We start from the raw sequence: 27,552 nt of genomic DNA, 5'->3' as shown, positions 1-27,552 counted from the left end.
GGCCACCTGATGTGAAGAACTGACTCACTGGAAAAGACCCTGATGCTGGGCAAGATTGAAGGCAGGAGGAGAAGGGGACAACAAAGGATGAGATGGTTGGATGGCATCACAGACTCGACGGACTTGAGTTTGAGGAAGCTCTGGGAGTTGGTGATGGACAGGGAAGCCTGGCGTGCTGCAGACCATTGCATCACAAAGAGTCAGACACAACTAAAAGACTGAACTGAACTGAACTGATATTGCCTATGCCTAGAACACTGTCTATGTGCTTAATGTTTTTCTCACTATTTGAATAATGATGAGGATAAGATGATAAAGGGCTTCCCTTGTGGCTCAGCTGGTAAAGAATCTGACTGCAATGCAGGAGACCTGGATTTGATCCCTGGGTTGGGAAGATCCCCTGAAGAAGGGAAAAGCTACCCATTCCAGTGTTCTGGTGGAGAATTGCATGGACTGTATAGTCCATGGGTTTGCAGAGTCAGACGTGACTGAGCCACTTTCACTTTCACTAAGACAATAAACAATCTTCAGGAAAAATAAAAGCATCTCCAGATGGATTGAAAATAATAATAATATATCCTCTAAGAGTTCGTGCTGGAAACAACACCCCAAAATGTATCTTCCTACAGGATGCAGCATGCTTGGGGCTGGTGCATGAGGATGACCCAGAAAGATGTTATGGGGAGGGAGGTGGGAGGGGGGTTCATGTTTGGGAATGCATGTAAGAATTAAAGATTTTAAAATGTAAAAAATAAAAAACTAAAAAGAAAAAAAAAAAAAAAAGAAACAGAAGACCTAGGAGGTTTTCTGTTTCTTTTTTTTTTTTTTAAACTTTCTCTTGCTGCCCAAAGAATGTAGATAGAGGGCTTGTTCGAGGAATAGAGCTTTGACCATAGATAACTATTAGTATGGCTTCCCTGGTGCCTCAGTGATAAAGAATCTGCCTCCCAATGTAGGAGACCTGAGTTCAATCCCTGGGTTGGGAAGATCCCCTGCAGAAGGAAGTGGCAACCCACTCCAGTGTTCTTGCCTGGAGAATACTGTGGACAGAGGAGCCTGAAGGGCTACTGTCCATGGGGTCCCGAAAGAATCAGACATGACTTACCGACTAAACCACAACTATTTGTATAAAGTAGGCAGAGTGAACATGCAGGAACTGAGCAAAGTCTATTTGTTAAAATTTCTCTCTGTCCCATTATCTGTGCCTGGCCCAGCAAACGTTTGGTTATAACACGTTTGCTTTTCCATCTTCACATGAATTGCTTTCTTCTCCTGTGAGGTCCTAAACCACTACACCCAACACCCTCTTTTGTCTTTAGCTGAAGATGTCATTTAAGGGGAGGATTTTGGTCATTTTTGTCTCAGTTTTCCTGGGTCTCTCCCATATGAACATGTTATTTTAACTTTTATTTTATTAGCTCCTGTTAATCTGTCTCATGTCAGTTTAATTTTTATACCAGGGAGAAGAACAAAGAAAGGTAGAGAAAATTTTCATCCTCTCTGACAAAACCATAACCAGATCCTTTTCTGCCTCCATGAATGTTCTAGCATCAAGACCCTTTGCTCTTTCTTGGAGTTCTCTTGAGACTTACATGTGGATTCTCTCAACAGACCAGAGAATACAAACCTGTGTTATTTCAGAAGACCTGACTCCTGTAGAAGACCCAATGAGTCCATACTTCAAGTTTTTGTACACTCTTTGAATTACTATATGAATAATGAGATTTTATACATATATATAGTATATATAATCTATATATATAGTATATATAAAATTTCATATTATATATATACATATTTATTTATAAATACATATGCACTTCCCTGGTGGCTCAAGGGTAAAGAATCTGCCTGCAATGCAGGAGACCTGGGTTTGATCCCTGGGTCAGGAAGATCCCCTGGAGGAGAGCATGGCAACCCACTTCAGTATTCTTGCCTAGAGAATCCCATGGACAGAGGAGCCTGGCAGACTGCTCCTGCCAGGAGCAGGGTCACAAAGAATTGGACACAACTGAAGTGACTAAGCAGCAGCAGCAGAAATACATATAAAGACTCTTTAGGAGATTTGTTTTAATCAATTTTATGCTTTAGAGGTAAATTCTCATCAAATTATAAACTAAACTTTATGTGCTGATTTGGCCCTTGATCAGATCAATTAAAGGAGGAGACATTTGGTATTACAAAATTTGCATGAGTAATTTTCTGTTTCTTAGTCCAGTTTAATTTATGCATCATAATTAGGGTAGATCTGCAATGAGAGAATTTTTCTGGGCAATTTCCTCCTTGAGAGAATGAATCACAGTTTGAACGAGACTTCGATGATGACATTTGAAGTCCAGTAATACTGCTTCTCCTTGGGTTAAATGACAACTTGAGAAACTCTTCCCTCCCCTCCACTACAAAGCCTTAAGTGGGTTTGAAATATAACCAGAGGCAGACTGTATTGATAACTTGGGCCTGGGGACAGCTGGGGATCTGTGCTTTGCACTTCTCAAACAGGAAAGACACTTTTCTTCTTGCTACGGGGTGATAGGCAGAAGGCCTTCAGAGAACAGGGTACCCAGATCATAATCCCAAGCTGAGAGTTTTTCAAAGCTGTCTGGGCTCAGGGATCTACTCAGTGTCCACTATGGTCATTCTGTACCAGAATAACCTGTATTGTTGCTTTTCCTTTGAAGATAAGAGAGCTTTCATAGTGGAAAGTGTGAAAGGGTCTGGGCATGCCTGTTTACTCTCAGCAAATCTCTGCTCCATGCTTCTTAGAAGATCCAGTTCCTTTAAGGATAATTTCCTGGTTGTTACTGTTTAGTCACTAAGTCGTATCTGACTTTTTTGAGTTTGCAAGGACTCTAGCCCTCCAGGCTCCTCTGTCCTTTGGATTTCCCAAGCAAGAATTCTGGAGTGGGTTGCCATTTCCTTCTCCAGGAGATCTTCCTGACCCAGTAGTGATTGAACCCACATCTTCTGCATAGGCAAGCATACTCTTTACCACTGAGCCACCAGGGAAGCCCAAATTCCTGGTAGAAGATTTCTAATCCAACTGTGACCTCTAGTTGCTCCTCTGTTGTAGTTCATAGAATGAGATGAGCGCTACTGGGTGACATCCTTGAGTCTCAGTCCAGCTTGGTCACACTTTAAGGAGGTTGGTTGATATGGGGGCCACATGTAGAACAGCAGAGATTTCAAGCCTAAGGCTCAGATGAGAGGCTTTGGGATGAGTTATCTAGGGAGATCCCAGGAGAAAAGATAAGCTTCACGACTTCTCAGCAGGTAAAGAATCCACCAGCAATGCAGGAGACCCTGGTTCGATTCCTGAGTTGGGAAGATCCCCTGGAGAAGGGATAGGCTACCCACTCCAGTATTATTGGGCTTCCCTGGTGGCTCAGCTGGTAAAGAATCAACTGCAATGTGGGAGACCTGGGTTCAGTCCCTGGGTTTAGAAGATCCCATGGAGAAGGGAACTTCAGTTTTCCACTCCAGTATTCTGGCCTGGAGAATACTGGAGTATTCCCCCTATGGACTGTATAGTCCATGGGGTTGCAAAGAGTTGGACATGACTGAGCAACTTTCACTTCACTTCACGACTTTAAGGACTGTTGGCAGGAGTGAGAGACCAAAGGCAGAGATAAAGACAAAAGATAGAGATGCAGAGAGTGTATGGATTCAGGGACAGGTGGAAAGAGCTCATTCTCTCAATTGCTCCATCTCCATCTCTGCTTGTTTTTCCGATGAAGAACTCAGCAATGAGTGTTGCTCAGTAGGAAACTGTCTATTGCAGACCATACAAACCATGTCCTTTTGTGACCCAGTCCTGTTATCACCAGACTGAAGGCAGATAATCATGGGTCCTGTCCTTTAAGTTCAAGGGCTCAGGAGTAAGGGTAGATAGACTTGGGTTTCTGCATACAGCCTCCTTTCTCTAGGTTGGATACCAAAGTGGTCCCTGATGCCTGACTCACTCCACTCATCTTGGATGTCCAAGGATGTAGTCAGTATTTGCTTTGTTGGGTGGAGCAGGCATCAACTTTGAATTCTGCCCTTGCTTGGCCCTTCAACAAAGCCATTACAAATGAAATGACAGAGAGTCACCTTCTGTCTGCATCACAAAACTCAGGCGACACTCATGGAGGGAAAATTCAGATAACCCAGGAAGAAATTACTATCCTACCCTCATAGCCACCCTCACTATGGCACAGTTCCCCAGCTAAAAATAACGACTAACTTTGTATTTAGTTAAGTCTAGGAAATGGCTAGAGTAACTATCAAATTAATAGAGAGTATGTAACTTCCAAACTTGAGTGGAAAATGAATAAAGGCAAAACAAACAAAACCACCTTCCTCCATCTGATTGAACGTAGTAAATGAAGGAGCAAAAGAAACAAAAAGATATCCGAAAGGAAACAATGAAAAAATGGAAGAATGGTGAAAGTAAATTGAAATCAGTCAATTTAACTTAATTCTCCAGTTAACATAAAAATAAGAGATCAGGGGAGAAAATGCCACCATGTGCTAATTATGAAAGCTATTCTTAGAAAGATATGAATTTCTTTTGGTGTCTTGAGTAGGCTCCTATTGGACCAAGACTTTCACAAAAACAACTATAAGGCCTGGTAGGGAGGGGATCTGAGTGCCTTGGCAAATGAGCACAAGAAAACACATGCAGAGAGATTCTAGAGTGAAGTAGCCGCTTAGAAAAAATAATCCACAAATGTCAGTTTCTCATTTTTACAGTTTTAGACTGCAAGCTAACTAATGCTGCATGATGTGAAACAACTAGAACTAATAGAAAATCCTACAGTCTTTGAAAGACCAGGGGACAGGTTTGGGGACAACCACAGCCACTGGAAAGTGAGACGGTAACTTTAGAAGGAGAGAGGCAGTAAGACAAAGTCACAAAATTCTGTGTAAAAACCACCTAAATTTCTAGCTAATCCTTGAACATACATAGAAACCCGGTTAAAGATAAAAGAACTGATCTGAGATATATGTTATTGTTGAAAGACAGACTTTGCATTTCACATCTAAGTGAACTGAGTCCTAAAACAGAAATAAAAGCTTCTTCAGAGGAATGTAACAGACGTGTTCTGTAGTACACATTTACAATGTCCAGAGGGCAATTCAAAATTACTCAACATATGAGGAACTGAGAATATGACTCCTCCCAAAATGATTCCCTTTCTTTTTCCTTTGCTGGTAGCACAAAAGGATTTTCCTCTGATGTTTACTGTAAGAACCCGGTCCACAGCTTGGAGGTAAAACTCACAACGTGTGGGGATTCCCCACCACGCACCCCGCTCCCTAGTTTTTCACTCTCAGACTCTTCCCCTTTGAGCCTCCAGCAATTTGTCAATTGCAGTTCTGCTTTTCCAACCCTGGCTCTGGTTCCCATAGAGATTTCAGTTCCTGCCTTTTTGCTCTGGTGCCAACTGTATGTATCATCGCCATATGCTGAAAAGACCATCCTTGTCCCTAGCCCAGAAACCTTGTGTTTCTGCCAGTGTTCGTGAAGCTTGGCAGGCTAGCCTGCCCATTTATAGAGAGTGGAGGTCCCAGATCAGGGTACCAGCATGATGGAGTTCTGAAGTGGGTACTTTAGTCCCTGAGTATTGGGCCTTATCCATCCATAGTGTTTTCATTTAAATAAGGACGCATTAAGTTTCTGCATGACCAAATTTGTCACAATGAAGAGATGCAAACTAATGAAAATCCGTTCCTTTTTTGTTTTTACACTAGTTATAATTACAATAGGGCTTCTCTGGTGGCTCAGATGGTAAAGGATCCGCCTGCAATGCAGGAGACCAGGGTTCAATCCTTGGGTCAGGAAGATCCCCTGGAGAAGAAAATGGGAACCAACTCCAGTATATTCTTGCCTAGGAAATCCCGTGGACAGATGAGCCTGGTGGGCCACAGTCCATGGGGTTGAAAAGAATCAGACCCAACTGAGTGACTAACACTTTCACTTCACTTCATAAATATAATACGAAAAATGCAGTCATTGCGTGTCTGCTTTAATAGTGGCCTTTGACCAAATTTTGCCATATTTTAACACAATGATAAAACATGTACAATCATTTTAATTATACCACAGAGCTGTTTTTTTTTAGATGTTTGTTCTAAACTTAAAATCTAAGTAGATCTGTAGTAATCCTCACTTTGTGTGTGTCTGTGGGCATGCTAAGTCACTTCAGTCCTATCTGACTCTTTTCGACCTTGTGGACTGTAGCCCACCAGGATCCTTTGTCCATGGGATTTCCCAGGCAAGAATACTGCAGTAGGTTGCTATGCCCTCCTCCAGGGATTTCAACTCAGGGATGGAATGCTTGTCTCTTATATGTCTCCTGCATTGGAAGGCAGGTTCTTTTTTTTTTTTTTTTGCAAATTTATTTATTTATTTATTTATTTTTTTAAATTTTAATTTTTACTTTATTTTGCAAGGCAGGTTCTTTACTACTAAAGCCACCTGGGACGCCCCTGTGTATGTCTACCTACCTCTAACTTGCACTGTTTAATAGTAAAGACATGTAAATGAAGGTGAAAGCACTGAAGTAATTTATATATGTATTGGCAACATATATTCATAGTTTTCTCATAAGTTAAATATATAGAACTCACATCACACCAGACACTATCTCATTTAATCCTCTCAGTAGCCCTATAACTATGGTCACAACACTTAACATACAAACCAGGGTACTTCTGAGGATGAAAAGGAGGACTATTAATAATTACTTTGGGAAAATAAGCAAAAACCAGAAAGACTAGTTACTCCACCCATAGGGTGAAAGTTTTCATGACTAACTCATTTCAGAATGATTTCTTCTTTCTCAGCAGTTGTTACCCCATTTACAAATGAAGAAATTGAAGTTTAGAGAGGCACAGGAACTTGCGTAAGTCCCACATCTATTAAAGTATGTTAGTAGGGATTCAAACTTGGGACACACACTAAAGGTGACTGCTGTCATAACAAGTGAAGAAAATATGCCATCACTTCTCGGCCTTTTGACTAAGATCAAGCGAAAATATGCACATTTTAGAACAGAAATTCTGGCCATTTTTCCTTAAATATATACTTTTGTGCCTCATCTTCTTCTCCAAAGATTTCAATTAGCACATTTGGAGTTATTCCACATTTCACCACATTTCACTGATTCTCCTTTTTTTTTTTTTAATTTTGGCAGCACTGGGCCTTTGTTGCGGTGCTCTGACTACAGTGGCGTGCAGGTTTTCTAGCTGCAGCTTATGGGTTTAGTTGCCCCGTGGCATATGGGATCTTAGTTTCCTTGACCAGGGATCAAACCCAAGTCTCCTTCATTGGAAGGCAGATTCTTAACCACTGGACCACCAGGGAAATCCCCTGATTTTCCTTTTTTGTTGTTGTTGTATTTTGTTTTTATTTTTTCTCTCTATACATAATTTAGGATATTTTCTATTGCTGTGTCCTCTAGTTTACTAATCATTTCATCTATAATACCAAATGCTCTATTAAACTCATTCAGTATTTATTTCATCTTAGACATTGTAGTTTTCATCTTAGAATTTCATTCAAATCTGTTTTTGAAAAATCTTCATCACTCTTAACCTTTTTTAAACATGTGAACTTTAGTTTTAATAACTAAATGTCCTGTTTTGATGTCCTGTATTTTAAAATTTGAGCTTCCCTGATGGCTCAGATGGTAAAGAACCTGCCTGCAATGTGGGAGACCTGAGTTCAATGCCTGGGTCAGGAAGGTCCCCTGGAGAAGGCATGGCATCCTACTCCAGTATTCTTGCCTGGAGAAGTCCATAGACAGAGGAGCTGGTGGACTACAATCCATGGGATCAAAAGAGTCGGACATGACTGAGTGATTAACATTTAATTTAATTTTTTTCATTTTCTACTTTAACATCTGTGCCAGTTCTGCTTGGTTTCAACTTATATTCTTCTCCTACTATATCTTTTTTCCCTGTTTCTTTGCTTGCCTTGTAATCTTTGACTGGATGTCAGACATTATGAATTTTACTTTGTTGGATGCTGTTGTCTTAACTAAATGTTGAATTTGACAGCAGCTTTAGATTTACAAAATCATCTCACAGATAGTACAGAGAGTTTTATATATTCAGAACTGTTTTTCTTATTATTAACATTTTTCATTAGTACAACACTAATTATGCAATTAATATTTCAATATATTGTAAAGTAATTAACCACCAATTAAAATAAATAAATTTATATTAAAAAAAGAAAAAATATATATCAATAGTTACATGTTGTTATGTCATTTTTTTAAATCTAATATCCTTTTTCTGTTCCAGAATCCCCTTCAGGGCACACATTAGCTGTCTGCATTTCCAATTTCAGATAGTTATGACTTTTTGATTTTTAAAGACATATAAGGAAGAAGAATACTGGAGTGAGTAGTCATTCCCTTCACCAGGGGATCTTTCTGACTCAGGAATTGAAGCCAGGTCTTCAGCACTGTAGGCAGATTCTTTACCATATGAGCCATCAGTTCAGTTCAGTTCAGTCACTCAGTCTTGTCTGACTCTTTGTGACCCCATGAATAGCAGCACGCCAGGCCTCCCTGTCCATCACCAACTCCCGGAGTTCACTCAGACTCACGTCCATTGAGTCAGTGATGCCATCCAGCCATCTCATCCTCGGTCGTCCCCTTCTCCTCCTGCCCCCAATGCCTCCCAGCATCAGTCTTTCCCAAAGAATCAACTCTTCACATGAGGTGGCCAAAGTACTGGAGTTTCAGCTTTAGCATCATTCCTTCCAAAGAAATCCCAGGGCTGATCTCCTTCAGAATGGACTGGTTGGATCTCCTTGCAGTCCAAGGGACTCTCAAGAGTCTTCTCCAACACCACAGTTCAAAAGCATCAATTCTTTGGCGCACAGCCTTCTTCACAGTCCAACTCTCACATCCATACATGACTATTGGAAAAATCATAGCCTTGACTAGATGGACCTTTGTTGGCAAAGTAATGTCTCTGCTTTTGAATATGCTATCTAGGTTGGTCATAACTTTTCTTCTAAGAAGTAAGCGTCTTTTAATTTCATGGCTGCAGTCACCATCTGCGGTGATTTTGGAGCCCCCCAAAAATAAAGTCTGACACTGTTTCCCCATGTATTTCCCATGAAGTGATGGGACCAGATGCCATGATCTTTGTTTTCTGAATGTTGAGCTTTAAGCCAACTTTTTCACTCTCCACTTTCACAATTATGAAGAGGCTTTTTAGCTCCTCTTCACTTTCTGTCATAAGGGTGGTGTCATCTGCATATCTGAGGTTATTGATATTTCTCCCGGCAATCTTGATTTCAGCTTGTGCTTCTTCCAGCCCAGCATTTCTCATGATGTACTCTGCATATAAATTAAATAAGCAGGATGACAATATACAGCCTTGACGCAGTCCTTTTCCTATTTGGAACCAGTCTGTTGTTCCATGTTCAGTTCTAACTATTGCTTCCTGACCTGCATACAGATTTCTCAAGGGGCAGGTCAGGTGGTCTGGTATTCTCATCTCTTTCAGAATTTTCCACAGTTTATTGTTATCCACACAGTCAAAGGCTTTGGCATAGTCAGGTGAGGCCTATTTAATCATTTGGGGTCTTGATTTCAGATTGGAGAGGTAGGACCACTGCAGTATTTAATCCAGGTCTAATTATTTTCCACTTCTTAAGCAAAGTCCTTCTGAATACTATACTCCAATGCCTGGGAATTATGGGATTCCCAGTCCAGCTGGTGGGGACAGGTATTACTCCCACTAATTAGAGTGTCTTAACCTTCAGCCTTTTCAGACTGTTTGAAACCCTAAAGGAATTCCAGGGGAAATCAGTTCTGAATATTCATTGGAAGGACTGATGTTGAAGCTGAAGTTCCAATACTTTGGCCACCTGATGAGAAGAAGTGACTCATTGGAAAACACCCTGATGCTGGGAAAGAGTGAAGGCAGAAGGAGAAGGGGACAACAGAAGATGAGATGATTGGAAGGCATCACTGTCCCGATGACATGAGTTTGAGCAAGTTCTGGGAGTTGGTGATGGACAGGGAAGCCTGACATGTTGCAGTCCATGGAGTCACAAAGAGTTGGACACGACTGAGTGGGTGAACTGAACTGAATCTCCAGCCTTGGGTAGATTCCTCATCTATAATGCATGAATCATTTCTCTGGTGATTGTGCAATGGGGACCCTCTATAGATTGTCTGGATTCTCCTTCTATGCAACCCTTCATTCTTGCACTCTTATTATTATTATTTTTAATCTTCAACTACCTTTATTTCCACAGACTGAAAATCTCTATCTCCTCTACTCAGAAAGAATGCTGAGCCCCTGGGTTTCTACTGCAAAGTGGGGGTAATTATTGGGTTGCCACATTTGTTTCCTGTCTCTCAGGGATCACTGTCCTTCGCTGGCTGATGTTCAGTGCTTTAAAACCATGGCTTCATAAATGTTGTCCATTTTCTTTTTTTTTTAGTTGAGTCAGGTGAGAAGTTAAATTTGGGTCTTGTTACCCCATCTTGCTAGAAGGAGAACTCAGGACATTTTAATACCACAGAAGACATATTTACATTTATAGAAAGAGTCAGATTAGCTTTGTATAATGCAGTATGATTCAGTCTCTCAATGTGCTTGATGAACTAGTCGTCTCAAGATTTTACCTGTTATCTGGAGAGATAATTCACATGCAGATGAAACTGTTATCAGAAACACTAGATCAAAGTTGGAAGGCAGATAGGTGATAATTTAAATAGATGCTTATAGCATAATATTGGGCTTCCCTGGTGCTCAGATGGTAAAGAATCCGCCTGCAATGTGGGAGATCTGAGTTCAGTCCCTGGGTCAGGAAGGTCCCCTGGAGGAGGGCATGGCAACTCCACTATTTTTGCCTGGAGAATCCCCACAGACAGAGAACCCTGGCGGGCTGCAGTCCATGGAGCTGCAAAGAGCTGAATACGACTGAGCGACTAAAGAACATGGTCTTCTAATAGTCTTTGGCCTGACGATGATGAGCTGACTCATTGGAAAAGACCCTGATGCTGGGAAAGGTTGAAGGCAAAAGGAGAAGAGGGTGGCAGAAGATGAAATGGTTAGATAGCATCACTGACTCAGTGAACATGAATTTGAGCAAACTCTGGGAGATAGTGAAGGACAGTGAAGCCTGGGGTGCTGCAGTCCATGGGGTCACAAAGAGTTGGATGTGACTTGGCGACTGAACAACAAATATAGCCTTCTAATACAGGGGGTGGTGCTCAGGCCTGGAGAGATACAAAAACACTAAGATCATTTCCTGCTCTTTTGCCTGTCATCAACCTGGTGGGCAAAGAAAGCCTAGGTTCCCCACTTCATAAAAAGTGGACAATGTGAACTTGAGTTAGGGAAGCCTGGAGAGGCAAAATCTGACTGAAGATCTTGGGGTTGCCAGGCTTCCCTGGTGGCACTAGTGATAAAGAGTGAGTGAATGTTAGTCGCTCAGTCATGTCTGACCCTTTGCAACCCCATGGACTGTAGCCCACCAGGATTCTCTGTCCATAGAATTCTCCAGGCAAGAATAGTGGAGTGGGATGCTCTTCCCTTCTTCAGGGGGTCTTCCTGACCCAGGGATTGAACCTCAGTCTCCTGCATTGCAGGCAGATTCTTTACCCTCTGAGCCACGAGGGAAGTGCAGGGGTAAAAATCCCACCTGTAAATTCAGGTAGATGTGAGAGATGTGGGTTCTATTTCTGGGTTAAGAAGATCCCCTGGAGGAGGGCATGGCAACCCACTCCAATATTCCTGCCTGGAGAATCCCATAGACAGAGGAGCTTGGTGGGCCACAGTCCACAGGGTCACAAAGAGTCAGACATGACTAAAATGACTTAGCACACATGCTAGGGGTTGCCATACTTTTTCTATAAAAGGCCATATATTACAACAAATATTTTAGGCTTTGTTAGTCATAAAGTCTCTGTGACAATTATTCAACTTTGCTGAAGTAGCAACACAAAAATAGACAATATATAAGTCAATGAGCAAAGCTGTGTTAAACCTTATCTGTGGACACTAAAATTTGAAATTCATATAAGTTTTACTGTTATGAAACATTATTCATTAAAATTTACTTCACTCATTTATTTTTTATTTTTATTAAAAAACTATTTAGGTATTTATTTGACTGTGCTGGGTCTTAGTGGGATCTTTAATCTTCATTACAGTATGCAAGATCTTTAGTTGTGGCATGTGACCTCTTAGTTGTGGTATTTGGGATCTAATTCCCTGACCAGGGATTGGCCATGGTCATTTGGAGCATCAGAGTCTTAGTCATTGGACCACCAGGGAAGTTCTTATTTCACTCATTTAAAAGTATAAAAAATGTTCTTAGCTCATAGACTGTACAAAAATAGTTAGTGGGCCAGGTTTGGTCCATGGGCCATAGTTTGCTGACCCCCAGTCTAAACTGGGGTAAATATCTTAATCTCACACTTTCTTCTAAGAAATAAAATTTTAATTTAAGCTTGTAAAATCAGTCCTGAGTGAGGTCTTATAGAATATAACATGCTAAATAATAAATAAACATAAATTTTTAGAGAAAAAGAAAAATACATGTAAATCTGTGTATCAAAAATTAGTTAACCAGTATAAAAGTAAAAATAGAATTATATGTTTCTAACATACTAGAAGAAAATGAATTGAAACAAAAAAAGAATGAATCAAGCAAGCAAAGAGTATGAATGAAGCACAACAAAAATTATGGTAGACAGAAAACCTAAAATAAAATCACAGGATAAGCTAAGCTAAGTCACTTCAGTCGTGTCCGACTCCATGCGACCCCATAGACGGCAGCCCACCAGGCTCCCCCGTCCCTGGGATTCTCCAGGCAGGAACACTGGAGTGGGTTGCCATTTCCCTCTCCAATGCATGAAAGTGAAAAGTGAAAGTGAAGTCGCTCAGTAGTGTCTGACCCTCAGCGACCCCATGGACTGCAGCCAACCAGGCTCCTCCGTCCATGGGATTTTCCAGGCTAGAGTACTGGAGTGGGGTGCCATCGCCTTCTCAGTATCATAGGAGAGACACAACAAAAAACATTCATAATCCCAATAAAAGAAAAAGGATTAAATTCACTACTCAAACCAAGACTTTAAAAAAGCACAAATAAAGACATAGTATTAATAGTAATACTTGTGCTGGAAGAACAGGAGTAAAATGAAACAGTTCCCAGCCAACTGGGGACTATTAAAAAGCAGATAGTGGATGCTAGGGATTAGGGATTGGGGGTGAAGCCAAAATGTGAGTATGAAGGGGCAGCATGAGAGAGCCTTGTGGGGATAGAATAGTTCTCTATTTTGATAGCGGTGGTGATTGTACAAAGCTACAGGGTTTCCCAGGTGGGACTAGGCATAAAGAACCTGCCCATCATTGCAGAATATTCCTTGGAGGAGGGCATGGCAACCCACTCCAGTATTCTTGCCTGGAGAATCCCATGGACAGAGGAGCTTTGTGGGTTACGGTCCATAGGGTCGCACAGAGTCGGACATAACTGAAGTGACAGCATGCATGCACTGGGGTGCTATTGTTGCAGAGGAACACATATATGACTATGTGTGATAAAGAGGTCAGTTCTCCAAAAAGATGTAATAATCTTAAATGTGTATGCTCCTAACAGCAGAACTTCAAAACGCATGAAGCAAAGATGGAATAGAAAGGAGACATAGACAGTTATAGTTGGAGAATTCAACATTCTTTTCCCCATAATGGACTGAACAAGTAGACAGGAAATCAGTAAGGGTACAGAAGACCTGAAAAACACTATCAATAGAGCACTCCACACAACAACATCAGAATGCACTTTCTCTTTTTAGTGCACACAGAATATTCACCATGATAGGTTATATTCTGGGTTATATAACAAAACCCAGTGAATTTAAAATAAGAGAAATCACACAGACAATAACTGAATTAACTAGAAATTTACTAGAAAAGAAAATCTTTAGAAAAACTCCAAATATTTGGAAATTAAACAATATACTTCTAAGTAATTTGTGGGTCAAAGAGGAAGGCTAAGGGGAAATATGAAAATATTTGAATTAAATAAAAATACAATATGTATAAATTTGTGAGATGTAACTAAAGCATGCCTAGAGCAAAATTCATAGTGTTTAATACTTATAGTAGAAAAGTCAATGTGTCAGATTAATAATCTAAGCTTCCATCTTGAGAAATGGCAAAGACTATAAACCCATATATATATATGGGCTCCCCCAGTGGCTCAGCGGGTAAAGAATCTGCCTGCAATGCAGGAGACACAGGAGAGATGGGTTCAATCCCTGGGTCAAGAAGATCTGGAGAAGGAAATGGCAACCCATTGCAGTATTCTTGCCAGGAAAATTCCATGGACAGAGGAGCCTGGTGGGCTATAGCCCAAGAGGTCCCAAAGAGTTGAACATGACTGAGCAACTATAGGTTTAGTCACTAAATCATGTCTGACTCTTGGTGACCCCATGGACTGTAGCCCACCAGGCTTCTCTCTCTGTGGAAGCTTCCAGGCAAGAATACTGGAGTGAGCTACCATTTCCTTCTCCAGGGGATCTTCCCGACCCAGGGATTGAACCTGGGTCTCTTGCATTGCAGGTGGATTCTTTACCAACTGAGCCACCAGGGAAACACTGGGCAACTAAGTATATTTATATATATATGGGGGATAATTTTACCTTCTCTGTTCTGAGCATCGCTAAGGTGAAAAAGTGAAAGTTCAACCCAGGGATCGAACCCGGGTCTCCCGCATTGCAGGCAGACTCTACCGTCTGAGCCACCAGGAGTCTTAGAGACTCCCCGCAGGGAGCCCTGATGCAGCTCCCCTTGTCCTGGCTGGCTCTGCTGTGGGTGCTCACCGCTCCAAGTCCTTTGTGGAAAGAAGCAAAGATCACATGGACCGGTTGCATGACTGGTTGGAAGCGATGGATCAAAGTGTGGCTGGCCTGATCCACCCTGTCCAAGAGTGCCCTCTCTGATGAGATCATGGCCATGCACACAGAGCTTAGGGCACTTGACAGGCAGAAGGTGAGGAGGACCCAAGGAGAATGGAGCCAGACCAGCCCTCTTTCTGAACATCTGGCTTTTCCATTCCATGTTTTTAGTTCAATTCCAGTTTCACACCCAGGTCCAGAATCTGGCTCAAGTCCCAGCTGTTCTTCAGACAGAAGTCTAGTCGTGCTCAAACCACACAACCCATGGGAGGGGAGTCCTTAGGCTCTGGGGGCTTCTGAGGTGCAGCGGACAGAAACCTCTGGACCTGCTTGGGAGGGTCTCATCCGCATCTGGGGTAAGGAGATTTCCAGTGGCTCTGGCCCCGCCCCTGGTGACTCAGTCAGGAGAAACTGTCAGGTGGGTGTGACACACACAGAACCTCACCCTGCCTCCTGGGTCACCCACACACTCCTTGATCCCTGCTTGTAGAACTGGCCCATCCCCAGCCCTCCCCCGCTGGAAGATGCCACGGAACTAAGCAGAAACAAGGCACCCAGCTGCAGCCAGTGCCCAGACCTCAAACCTTCCTGTGATCTCATGGGGAGCCCAGGGGTTCTCAGATGTGCTAAGATCCCAGTGGCACCTTCCCCTATGTCACTCCCACAGTGACCACAGGTTGTGGCTGGAGACGGGGGAGGAGGTCCCTTTCTGCTTGCGGCTCCCTGGAGGCTGTGTGTGCATCGCCACCATCTCTCCTGTGCCAGGCAGGGTCCTTCAAGGATGTTCTAAGCACCTAGAAGTCATCCCAGGGAGTGAGCAATCCTTTCCATTTGGATGTCCACCACTGCATTAAAAAAAAATTTCCATAATCCAACACATGCTTTTTTACAAAGTTAATTTATTTTTGGCTGTGCTGGGTCTTTGTTGCTGTGCGCGGGCTTCCTCTAGCTGTGTTGAGCAGCGCCACTCTCCAGTTGTGGTGTGCAGGCTTCTTACTGCGGTGGCGTCTCTTGTTGTGCAGCGCAAGCTCTAGGTGCATGGGCTTCAGTAATTGTGGTTTGTAGGTCCTAGAGGGTGGGGGCTTAGTTGCTCTGTGATATGTGGAATCTTCCTGGATCAGGGATGGAACTCGTGTCCCCTGAATTGGCAGGCAGGGTTCGAATCCATTATGCCACCAGGGAAGTCCTGTCCACCACTGTATTGTCTGTACTGGTGAAGCTTTTTGTCTCTGAACCAACTCTAGGGGTTCCCACTGTCTTTCCTGTTCTTGTGGAGGAAGATGCCCCTGTTATTCTGGAGACTTGATCCTTCCTGCAAACAAAACCATGAGAGGGAGATCAACTAGTTTCCGTCTCTGCCCTCCTTTCCTCTATCACTTGAATCTGTAGAATTCCATGGTTTATTTGTTCACAGTTGGGGATGGAGCTTGGGAGGGGGGACAAGTTAGTATGGAATCCACCTGCCAGAGGACGAATACTGGGTCCATCTCTTACTAGTTTGTGACCTTGTGAACCAGACTCTCTAAGCCTCATTTTGTCTTATCTGTCAAATGCGAATAGACTAGTGCTCATCTCCCAGGACCCCTGGCACAACGCCTGTACTGCTTTTGAGATGGTGCTGGGCACAGTGAATGAGCAGCCAATGTTAGCCTCCTTGTAAGTAACATGGAAATCCCATAGCATGTGCTATGGCCTTTCAGCCAGACTGGGGTGGGGCTTTCTCATTCTCTGGCCCAGGTAAGGGCATTAACCTGTGCAAGGAAGTGTTTGGTTTTGAACCAGCCCCAGATTTAGGGGAATGTGAACCTGGCCTCTACTATGTTCCCAGTTTCCTCTTTATGTACCTGGGAGGAGACAGGGAAACACAAAGAGGGCAGTAAGCAGGTGTCTGTGGGTTTGTGCCAAGTGTCTACCATGCTTTTCACAGCCTCTGTCTCATCCACTCCTCGTGACAACCTAGTGAAGTGGCTATTACTCTGTTTTTATAGAGAAACAAAAAGGTGAGATGAATCATCACATCAGAGAGAAGAAACAAATTCCCAAGGCCACGTAGCTGCTGCTGCTGGTGGTAGTGATGATATAGCTGACGTTTAAGCATCTACTATGTGCCTGGCGGGCTTCCCAGGTGGCTCAGTGATAAAGAATCTGCCTGCCAATGCAGGAGACGCAGGTTCGATCCCTGGGTCTGGAAGATCCCCTCAGAGAAGGAAATGGCAACCCACTCAGTATTCTTGCCTGGAAAATTCCATGGGCAGAGGAGCCTGGCAGGCTACAGTCCATGGAGTCACAAAGAGTTGGACACGACTGAGCAACTAAGCATGCCTGCATGAATGTGCCTGGCACTCTTAAGCACATCACATACATTGACTCATTTAAGCTCAACAACCTAGGTAAATACTATTTTTATTCCTGTTCCACAGATGAGGACTTCAAAACACAGAAAGATTCAATAATTTGATCAAAAATACATGCTGATAAGTGACACATTTAGGACTTGGATCCAGAGTGTCTTGACCAGACTTCAGCAAACGTTTTCTCTCACAGGTCAGGTATGAAGTAACTTAGGTTTTGCAAGCTACGTAGTGTCTGTCACAAATATTCAATGCTGTTCATTGTAGTACGGAAGTGTTCATAGACTGTTTAAGCAAATGAACATGACAGTGTTCCAACGAAACAAAGAGTGGGCCCATCTTAGCCCACAGGCCAAAGTTTGTCCACCTGGGGTCTTAGCTGTTACATCAAGAGAATGAAGAGTCAAAGGCATCAATACAGAGTAAAGTAAGAAAGAGAAGAATGAATGTCATCTATTAACACATATACATGGAATCTAGAAAAATGGTACAGATGAACCTATTTGCAGGGCAGGACTAGTAACACAGATGCAGAGAACAGACTTGTGGACATAACAAGGGAAAGAGAGGGTGGGATGAATGAGAGAGTAGAATTGACATATATACACTGAAGTGAAGAGTGAAAGTGTTGGTCACTCAGTCATGTCTGATTCCTTGCAACCCTACAGTCTGTAGCTCACCAGGTTCCTCTGTTCATGGGACTCTTTAGGCAAGAATACTGGAGTGGGTTGCCATTTCCTCCTCCAGGGGATCTTCCCGATCCTGGCTTGCACCCTGGCTTCCTGAATTGCAGGCAGTTTCTTTACCATCTGAGCCACCAGGAAAGCACCTATATACACTACCACCTGTAAAATAGCTAGTGGGAAGCTGCTGTATAGCACAGGGACCTCAGCTCAATGCTCTGTGGCGACCTAGAGGGATGGGATAGGAGAGTGGGAGGGAGGTTCAAGAGGGAGGGATATATGTATACGTGTAGCTGATTCACATTGTTGTATAGCGGAAATTAACACACAGTTGTAAAGCAATTAGGTTCCAAAAAAAAGTTTTTAAAAAATCTCTGAGAAATAAAATCATAATTGTGAACAAAATGTTAGGCAATTATCTGGATTTTTTTCTACATGATACAATGTGTAATTTACTCAATGTCAATGCATCATCATTCATCGAAGGTGTTAAGTGCCTAGAATATGCCAATGAAGAAAATAGAAAACATCTCCCTTTGAATGAGTTTATTTTCCAACAGGATTGGCAGGGGAGCTGATAAGCAGTACACCCAAATTGTTCAATGTGCTTACAAGTGGTGAGTGCTGTGCAAAGAAACGGAGCATGGAAAGGGGAATTGGAAGTAGGAGAGAGCAGTTTAGGGTGGTGAGTGTAAGTCTTGTTGAGAAGGTGACAGTTTAGCAAAGACTTTAAAGAGTAAAAGAGTGAGACAGGCTGATGTCTTGGAGAAGAGCTTTCCATGCTGAGAGAATGGCCAGTGCAAAGGCCCCGAGGCAGGGACATGCTTCACTTGTTCAAGAAAGAGCAAGAGGTTCCTGTGCCTTGAATGTACTGTTTGTGGGGCTTTGAAAACATGGCCAAGTCTTTTCTTTTACCCTCGGAGACTCTGGAGCAGATGGGCTGTGATCTGACTCGAACTATGAAAAAGATCACTCTGACTGCTGTGCTGTGTTTTGGGCTCAATAGCTTTGGATTCAGGTTTCCTGGGCTTCATTCTGACTCTAATATTAATTATAGGTACAGTATCAGATGACAGTTAATCTTTCTATTCTTGGTTTTCACATCCATGAATGAGACATAATAATTATGATATTAACCACCCAGGACAGCTCTGAGCACAAAATGAGAACATTCAGGCCAACCACTAAACATAGTTCTTGGCACATAGTGAACATCAAATGAATATTGGCTATTTTAATTATTGTTTAATTTATCTTACTAATAAAAATGACCATTTTGCTATAATAAGCTGTTTGTGAATGTGTGCTTACCTAGTAGTACAGGTGTGTACTCTTACACTGTTTGAATCCTCATCTCCCCATGAAGGACAGGATCTGCACTCACCTCCAGGGCACTGCCACTCAAAGGTAGTAAGAAGTCTCCACTGGGAACATTACCCTTCTGCAAGCTGGGACAGCCTCTGGGCACCTCCATGGTCCATAAGATGTTACAGACAGACACAAATGAACTTTTTGGCCAACCCAATATTTTCTTTAGTCACTAAATCCAGTTCACACTCAAAGGAAGGAGAATTAAGCTCCACTTCTTAAAGGGTGGAGTATCAAAGAATCTGTGTATATATTTGAAAACCACAACACATGGTGTGTGAATCTGGGGCAAAGGAACATTGTTTTATATAATGCCAGTTTAATTTTCAAAAAATCCAAAACATGACTTTCACACAAACATACAGTGAGCATGTATCAAAGATATATCATTATTAATAAGTGAAGGAACTGGAAGGATGATAAAGCTGATTCAAAGGGTAAGTCAAGGAACAGAAGCTTATATGATCAATCAGGAAAGAAATGGTGGAATGGATTGGCTTAAATTAAAAAAAAAAAAAACCCTGCTTAATGAATTGTAAAGCAACACAACTGTACCCAGACCAAAGCAGTCAATTCTAAAGGAAATCAGTCCTGAATATTCATTGGAAGGACTGATGCTGAAGCTGAAACTCCAATACTTTGGTCACCTCATGAGAAGAGTTGACTCATTGGAAAAGATGCTGGGAAAGTTTGAAGGCAGGAGGAGAAGGGGATGACAGAGGATGAGATGGTCAGATGGCATCACCGACTTGATGGACATGAGTTTGAGCAAGCTTTGGGAGCTGGTGATGGACAGGGAAGCCTGGCATGCTGCAGTCCATGGGGTCACAAAGAATTGGACATGACTGAGCACGTGAACTAAACTGACAACTGGTACCTTTTAGGACTATCTTTTCCATCAGGCAGAAATTATTTGCAACTTATCAGTCTTCTCTTAGTTCACATCTAACTTCACGGAGTCTGATAATCTAACCCATGGTAATTAATAAGTCAAACAAAGACGGACTTTCCCCAGAGAACTGTGCAATTGTTGATGGGATTGTTTGACAATGCTCCAGTACAACACCAAGAGCACATACCATTATCATTGTGTTTTATTTTCAAGTTCGGAAAAGTTTTCTTAGCAGGGATTTGCTTTATATTTCTTTCTTTCTTTCATTTTCTTGGTTCATCCATCCATTGCCCCATCCATTCACTCTGTATCACCCCCTTGTTATGCACAACACTCTGGATGTTCTGGGCTTCCCTGGCAGCTCAGAGGTTAAAGCGTCTGCCTGGAATGCAGGAGGCCCAGGTTCAATCCCTGGGTTGGGAAGATCCCCTGGGGAAGGAAATGGCAACCCACTCCAGTACTCTTGCCTGGAGAATCCCATGGAGGGAGGAGCCTTGTAGGCTACAGTGGGACACGACTGAGCGACTTCACTTCACTTCACTGGATGTTCAGCATCATGGAGGCGAGGGGAGGGGGACCACATACTGGCTTCATTCTTTATTAGCAGAAGGAGGAGGGAGCTTGATGAAGCACCATGGCAGCGTCCTGTGGTCACACAGGTGCAATTCACTAGAGTCAGGGGATCATAGGGAGCAAACTAAGCAGTTGGCATTTTACCTTTTTAGAAGAAACAAAACCTTTTTCTCACTTTGCAAATGAAAGCCTGTTTGCGTAAAGTCATTTTGCCTATTGGCCAACTCCTTCTGCAGTGCCTTTTTTTGTTTTGCTCTTTTTTGCAACTATTTGCACAAATAGTGTCTTTTCTATCTGGCCAATTTATGGCCAACATAATAATTTTTACATAAAGCTCTAATTTTCTGAAAGGTGTTTATCACAGTAGTGGCATTATGAGTGATGAATCATTTTTCTACCCTTTGAACCAAGTGATATTTTATTTATTTTTGAACATTTTAAGGACATTTTAGTCCATTCCTCTGAAAACAATATTTTTTAAAAATATATGACTTAACAATAAATGGTTTTCTGTGGTGCTCAAGACATAATTAAATTGTTATTATGCACTGACCCTTACCTTTCATTTAGATCCATTACACAGAGCATATGGAAGGATTAAAACTTCATGAAATGTCATACAATCACACATTATTTTATCAGTTATGTACTGAAGAAAGAGCAATAATAGATGGCCTAAACTAGATTTTATTTTCAAGGGAAATAATCAGACACACAAGCAAAGATGTTGATACAAAGATGTTTGTCACTGAAAGATTTTCAATACACATTATGATAATAACAACAGCTAATAATAATTGATTGCTGTAATTAAATGATGTTGCATAGAAATACTCTGCAGCTATTCAATATTCTGATATCATTATGTCAGTCAGTGAAGTTTCTCAGTTGTGGTCTGACTCTTTGCAATCCCATGGACTGTAGCCTACCAGGCTCCTCCATCCATGGAATTTTCCAGGCAAGAATACTGGAGTGGGTTGCCATTTCCTTCTCCAGGGGATCTTCCCAACCCAGGGATCAAACCCAGGTCTCCTGCATTGCAGGCAGACACTTTACCATCTGAGCTACCAGGGAAATATATCACTATACTTGATATGAAAAGAGATTCTGCTATTTTGCCTACATGACTAAAGCGAGTTGAAAATAGCGTAGGCAGCTCAGACAGTAAAGAATCTGCCTGCAATGTGGGAGACCTGGATTCTTTCCCTGGGTTGCACAGATCCCCTGGAGGAGGGCATGGCAACCCACTCCAGAATTCTTGCCTGGAGAATTCCCATGGACCGAGGAGCCTGGCGAGCTACAGTCCATGGGGTCACAAAGAGTCGAACAGGACAGAGAGACTAAACAGAGCATATCTGGGATGCAACATGAGTAAAGTGATGGTTACAGGTATGTATGTGCAGAGGAAAAACTGTTGTTCTTAGTTTGCTGATGATACACAAGGTGGAGACGAGAATTCTTTTTTTTTTTTTGTCAATCTGAATTTTCAGGTTTTTCTACAATGAATATATACTCTTAACAGTACCTAAGCAGGCGAGCTCCACCTCCAGCATTTTCCACAGTCTTGGCAAAGGCAGACAGGAAAGGAGGAAGAAGGGAAGGAAAGGAGGGAGGAAATGAAAGAGGGAGAGAAGGAAGGAGGGCAGGGAGAAAGGAGGAAAGGGGGTTGTTCTAGCTCACTGCATGTTGCCCTTGGGTCTGGCAGGGCCAGATGTCTAGGAGCTCAGTGATCACAAAGGGCTGGAAAGCCCCTGGAAGTTCTTCAGAATTGCTCGAAGAAGAGACTGTTTCCAAAAGTTTTCTTCTCTGAGAGAGATAATGAGCGGCAGGTGTTTCTGGAAGCTTAAGGTAGTATGAAATCACTCTGGAAATCCTGCTCCTCCCGAGACCGAGGCAGTTTCAGGGGCCCCTCCCTAGGGATCATTAAAAGGGCTGAGGCAACCTTGGAGGAGTAGGCAGACAGCTCCGTCAGGAGAAAGGAGTGATCAAAGGTGTCCTCTGGGGAACTGGGCCTCTCCTCTCCTGACCCCAGACCTAGAATTCCCCTGCTCCTTGGAGGCTCTTCTCATGCCAGGGCAGAGGGTCAAGGGGGGAGGTGGGGAGGGCTCAGGGGGCCCAGGTCCCCTGCAGCTCAGCCTCCATTTCCACCTAAGATTTTCTGTTATCTCAAAATAGGAGAGTCTACACACTGGGAAGCTCAAGATGGTCCTGAGCGGGGCGCTGTGCTTCCGGTGAGTATCTGAGCCTCTGACTGATTCGTGTCCAGTGGGAAGGGGCACGAGTTCTGGGTAGACCTGTTGTCCAGTCTTTCCACTGAGGGAGTGCTTGGGATTGCCTACAGTGGGGGTGGCTAGAAAGGTGTGAACGGGCACTTACCTCCTTGCCTTTAGACCATCTCTTCCAGCCTCTCCAGAGTGGGGCAAGCTTCCCTCTTGGGGGTTACCTGATGAGAAAAGAGCTGTGGCCTCGTCCATCGTAATGAGAAAGGCAGTTAGGAGCTTGGATCCCTACTGTTACCTACCATCCCCACCCTCCGATGTGGTGAAGTGAAGTCAATTCAGGCACTACTTCCTTATTGCCCTTTGGGACAAAATAGCATTAGCAAAACTCTTCTGTCAGTCTGTCTGTCCACTGGCCTGTGCTGAGTCAGGTGCTCCACTCCGGACTTGGAACAGTGAGTGAGAAGACTCTTGCTCTCACCGAGCTCAGGGTCTAGTATAGCTTGCCCCTCAAGAGAAGCCAGTCTTATGAGTGGCTTTATACAGTGGTGCTCTTTGGTCAAGGAAATGTGTTAAATTGGCTTTCTATGTCCTCTTCGAAGAGGATTGTAGCACAACTCAGCATATTAGTTACTTTGAAGTAGAGATTTCTTTGTGTTTAGCCAAAATTTAGCCAATTTGTATATAGCATACTTTTTTCCCCCACATGATATCTGGAAGAAACCCCTTCAGAATACATTTTTCACCTCACGAGATGTCAGAAAATCAACTGAGATTGTAAATGTGAATTAAATTTGAAAAGCAAAATGAAAGAATTTTAAATGTAAAGAAAGCCTTCACATAGTAGGGACTATATAGGCAAGTGGATATATTAATAAATGCACCAAGCAGAAGAAGTAAAGGTAGAATTTGATCAAGGCACATTTTAACCTTGAAAAGGCCTGAACAGCATCTATCCCACCTTCTTAGTTTAGCAATGAGGAGACTCAGGCCCAGAGAGAGTGAACCATCTGTCTATTGTGATGATGGTGGCAGAGCCAGGGTGAGAACCCAGGACTCTGACCCACAGTTTAGTTTCCTTTCCAGTGTAGCACATGAGAGTCCGGTTAGTGTAGAAAAGATTGCAGAGGGTGAAGGAGAAAGTCCCAGACTCAGATGGGAGGCTGAGGTGTTGTCCCAGTGATAGGCATGCGCCCCCAGGGGTGGGAGAGAACGCTGTGCCATTACTTCCGGCTCAGTGGGAAGAGAGGGCGATAGTGCCTGAGACTGGGGGAGTCTCGGGAGCCCAGGTAAGCTGGAGCAACCCCTCCCCTAACTGAGTGTCATCCTGTCCTGATATTTCAGAATGAAGGATGCAGCATTGAAGGTGCTTTACCTGCATGATAATCAGCTTCTAGCCGGAGGCCTACAAGCGGGGAAGGTCATTAAAGGTTGGTGGCCAAAACCTGCCCCCACTTCCCTAGGTCTCTATGTGCTCAGAGGGAGGGGTTCTGAAGAGGGCTTAAAAACACTGGCACAAACCTACAGACCTGACACAGTAGATAGGGCGTCAAAAAACCAGGCTCTGAGCAAGGACAAATGAAGTACCACACTTTCCAGAATGGCGCCATGCACCGGAAGCCTCTATATAGAGGTGGGATTCTTTTCCAAGACGGCTGTTTTGTCATTTCCTCGGTAGGTGGAGCTGCGTCCAACATCCCTTTTCCTGGTAGCCCTTGCTGAGGACAGCACTAACGCAGGCTGTCTAAATCTTTACTCCCATGGAGAGGGGGTTTCTGTCTCTTCACTCTGGGTCCCCTTGGCTCTCTGAGGGTCCTTGGTCACTCAGAGTGGTGGGACTCAGAGGGGCAGGTGGCACCATCTGACTTTGTGCTCACAGTGTGTCTGGGCCTGCTCACTAAGCAGCGCACACCTGGAACACTCTTACCAGGTGTTAGGGCTAGGTAGAGCTCTCTGTGAGGGTGTGTGTGTGCGAAGGAGAGGGAGAGAGAGAGAGATGGAGGAATTATACAGAGAGGAATAAGACCTTTTCCTGATCTCAAGACTCTCACAGGAGGGTAGAAAGATATCCAAATAACTTTAATTGGGAGTTTTATCAAGACAGGTTACAAAAAAGTCTGGAGGGTCAAGGGGCATTGAAAGAGGTGATCAAATTTCCCTTGGGGTTTGAAGTTTTGACCCTGGACAAGGGAGTGGATGTGGGGGTGGAAGATAGTATCATCTTCATGGTCCTATGTGTCTTGACGTTCACTGGACCACCTTACGAGACCACCTTTCTCTACATGACAGCTGCTATGAAGCTCCCCTTCTGTCCAGCTGTCGGGGAGGGTATCTGATACAGCCTACAGTGGGGGAGAGGGAGGAAGGGCAGTCAAAGTTCCCACATCCCCTTCCTTCCTCTAGGTGAGGAGATCAGCGTTGTCCCCAATCGGTCTCTGGATGCCAAGCTTTCTCCAGTCATCTTGGGCGTCCAGGGTGGGAGCCAGTGCCTGTCGTGTGGGACAGGGCAGGAACCAACCCTGAAACTAGAGGTGGGTCCTGTCGGGGCAGCCTCACCACTCTCTGGCTTCACTAAGTCAAAGATGCTGCTGCTGCTGCTGTGGCTGGGGCACCTCTCCCTCGCAGCGTTCTGTTGATCGCGGTTCTGCCTCCTTATGTTCTACCACTTGCTCCTGTCCCTCACCTGTCGTGCCCTCTGTCTGCAGCCAGTGAACATCATGGAGCTCTACCACAGTGCCGAGAAGTCTAAAAAATTCACCTTTTACCGCCGGGACACGGGGCTCACCTCCAGCTTTGAGTCAGCTGCCTACCCAGGCTGGTTTCTTTGCACGGTGCCTGAAGCTGACCAGCCTCTACAGATCACCCAACTCCCAAAGGACCCCAGCTGGGACGACCCCATCACCGACTTCTACTTCCAGCAATGTGACTAGGGCAGCGTGTCTCCAGGGCTCCCTGCAGGCCAGCTCTGGCAGGGGCTGGAGGTGTCGGAGGACACCCGTGGCGTCACTCTGCCTCTGACTCTGCTCTCACGGCCCCCACTTTTGAGGGCTGGGCATATGCCAGTCTTCCTGCACTTGTTTCCCAGTTTGGGTAAATCCTTCTGAGATCTGGGGCTTTCTACAGTTTCCTCTTCTGCTGATTGGCACTACTGGTGTGAATCCTTGAAAAAGCCCCATGAAATACACCTGTCATGAGTCAGGGTCAGGGGAGTGGTGGGAACCCTCCATGCTTTGTGATAAACTACCTGGTAGCTGTTAGCCCCACAGGGCAGCGCATCTCTGGTTGAGCCTATCAGGGCCACCAGCCTGCCACACGAGGGCCCCACTGTGCAGAAGAGGGAGAGTGTTCATAGAGCTGAGGACTCAGACCCCGCCCCCTTCTCTTTAACTCAGCCACCATCATCTGCTGCCTTTTCCATCTCTGCCTTCATGTTTCAACCATGGATGGGAGAGGGTAGTGGTGTCTGAGGAAGTGGCTCCAACTCAGAAGATGGAAAAAGGGTATGTCATACCTTTTGAAATACAAGGTACGATTAAAATCCAAGATACTGATGTGTCTTCACACGGAAAGATGCTCACGACATATTGAGCAAGAAAAATGAGTTACAAAGTAGCATATCTTATAACTGCAATTTAATGAAAAAAAAACCTATTTATATATATTTCTGCATAGAAACAAAAGTCTGAAAGAGTTGACTTCCATTTTAGCAATGTCAGGGTAATGCTATTAGAGGTGATTTTTCTTTCCTTCTTTTTATTTATCTGTATTTTCTAATTGTTCTACAATGAAGCTGGAGTGACTGATGATTCCCAGTCGCTTGGTATTCATGCCCCACCTCTGTGCTCCCTCCCACATTCAACCACAGTTGTTTCCATGACCAATAGAACACAACGGAATGTTATGTTCTATTAACAACACGTAACAACACAATGTTATGTAGCTTGTTAGATTAAGTTATAAAAGACACTGTGGCTTCTATCTTGGTCTGTTTCTTTGTTCACTTGCTCTGGGGGAAGCCACCTGCTATGTGTGAGCAGCCCTATAAGGAGACCCAGTGGTGGAAAATGAAGGCTCCTGACAATGGCCACACAAGTGACCTTGACAGTAGCTCCGCCTCCAGCCCAGCTAGGCCTTCAAGTGCTGCACCTCTGAGTGACTGTAACCTAGTGAGCTACTGAAGCAGAACCACCCAGTGAAGCTCAGCCCAGTCCTTAGGAACCCTGAGAAAATAAGTGTTCCTGCTTTATGTTGTTAAGGTTTGGGGTCAGTTCACCTGTTATCCAGCAATACATGACTAGTATGGAGGGGAAGAGAAATAAATCATAATGTTATTATGACTGCAATTTTCTCGAGTATTTTTATTGCCCTGCTCAAAATGAACACCAGTCCCTTTATTTCCCCAAATATGAAACTTAAAAAGCTGATCAGGGATGTCCCTCATGGTCCAGTGGTTAAGAATCTGCTTTGCAGTGCAGGGGACAAGGGTTCGATCCCTGGTTGGAGAACTAAGATCCCACATGCTGCAGAGAAACTAAGCCCCTGTGC

General features: G+C 43.6%; 1 protein-coding gene and 1 non-coding gene across 2 annotated transcripts; both read left to right on the top strand.

The window, feature by feature from the left end:
- Positions 1 to 20,566: 20,566 nt before the first annotated feature.
- On the top strand, positions 20,567 to 20,638 carry TRNAS-GGA (transfer RNA serine (anticodon GGA)). Its single transcript has one exon. It is a non-coding gene; the product is annotated as a tRNA-Ser (tRNA).
- A 2,352-nt stretch (positions 20,639 to 22,990) lies between these two features.
- Positions 22,991 to 25,937, top strand: IL36RN (interleukin 36 receptor antagonist). The gene is made up of 4 exons (XM_069586328.1): positions 22,991 to 23,019; positions 24,352 to 24,437; positions 25,411 to 25,538; positions 25,713 to 25,937. Exons 1-4 carry the CDS (start codon positions 22,991 to 22,993, stop codon positions 25,935 to 25,937), a joined length of 468 nt encoding a protein of 155 aa, XP_069442429.1.
- Positions 25,938 to 27,552: the final 1,615 nt, after the last annotated feature.

The sequence above is a fragment of the Ovis canadensis genome, chromosome 3, assembly GCF_042477335.2.
Source record: "Ovis canadensis isolate MfBH-ARS-UI-01 breed Bighorn chromosome 3, ARS-UI_OviCan_v2, whole genome shotgun sequence".
NCBI classification, from domain to species: domain Eukaryota; kingdom Metazoa; phylum Chordata; class Mammalia; order Artiodactyla; family Bovidae; genus Ovis; species Ovis canadensis.
The sequence above is the reverse complement of the archived record's forward strand: the minus strand, read 5'-3'. Positions and strand labels throughout refer to the sequence as shown.

Coding starts and splice junctions, on each gene's coding strand:
- IL36RN (XM_069586328.1), top strand. CDS start 22,991: ATGGTCCTGAGCGGGGCGCTGTGCTTCCG. Junction 24,438..25,410: donor AGCGGGGAAGGTCATTAAAG/GTTGGTGGCCAA, acceptor TCCTTCCTCTAG/GTGAGGAGATCAGCGTTGTC. Junction 25,539..25,712: donor AACCAACCCTGAAACTAGAG/GTGGGTCCTGTC, acceptor CTCTGTCTGCAG/CCAGTGAACATCATGGAGCT.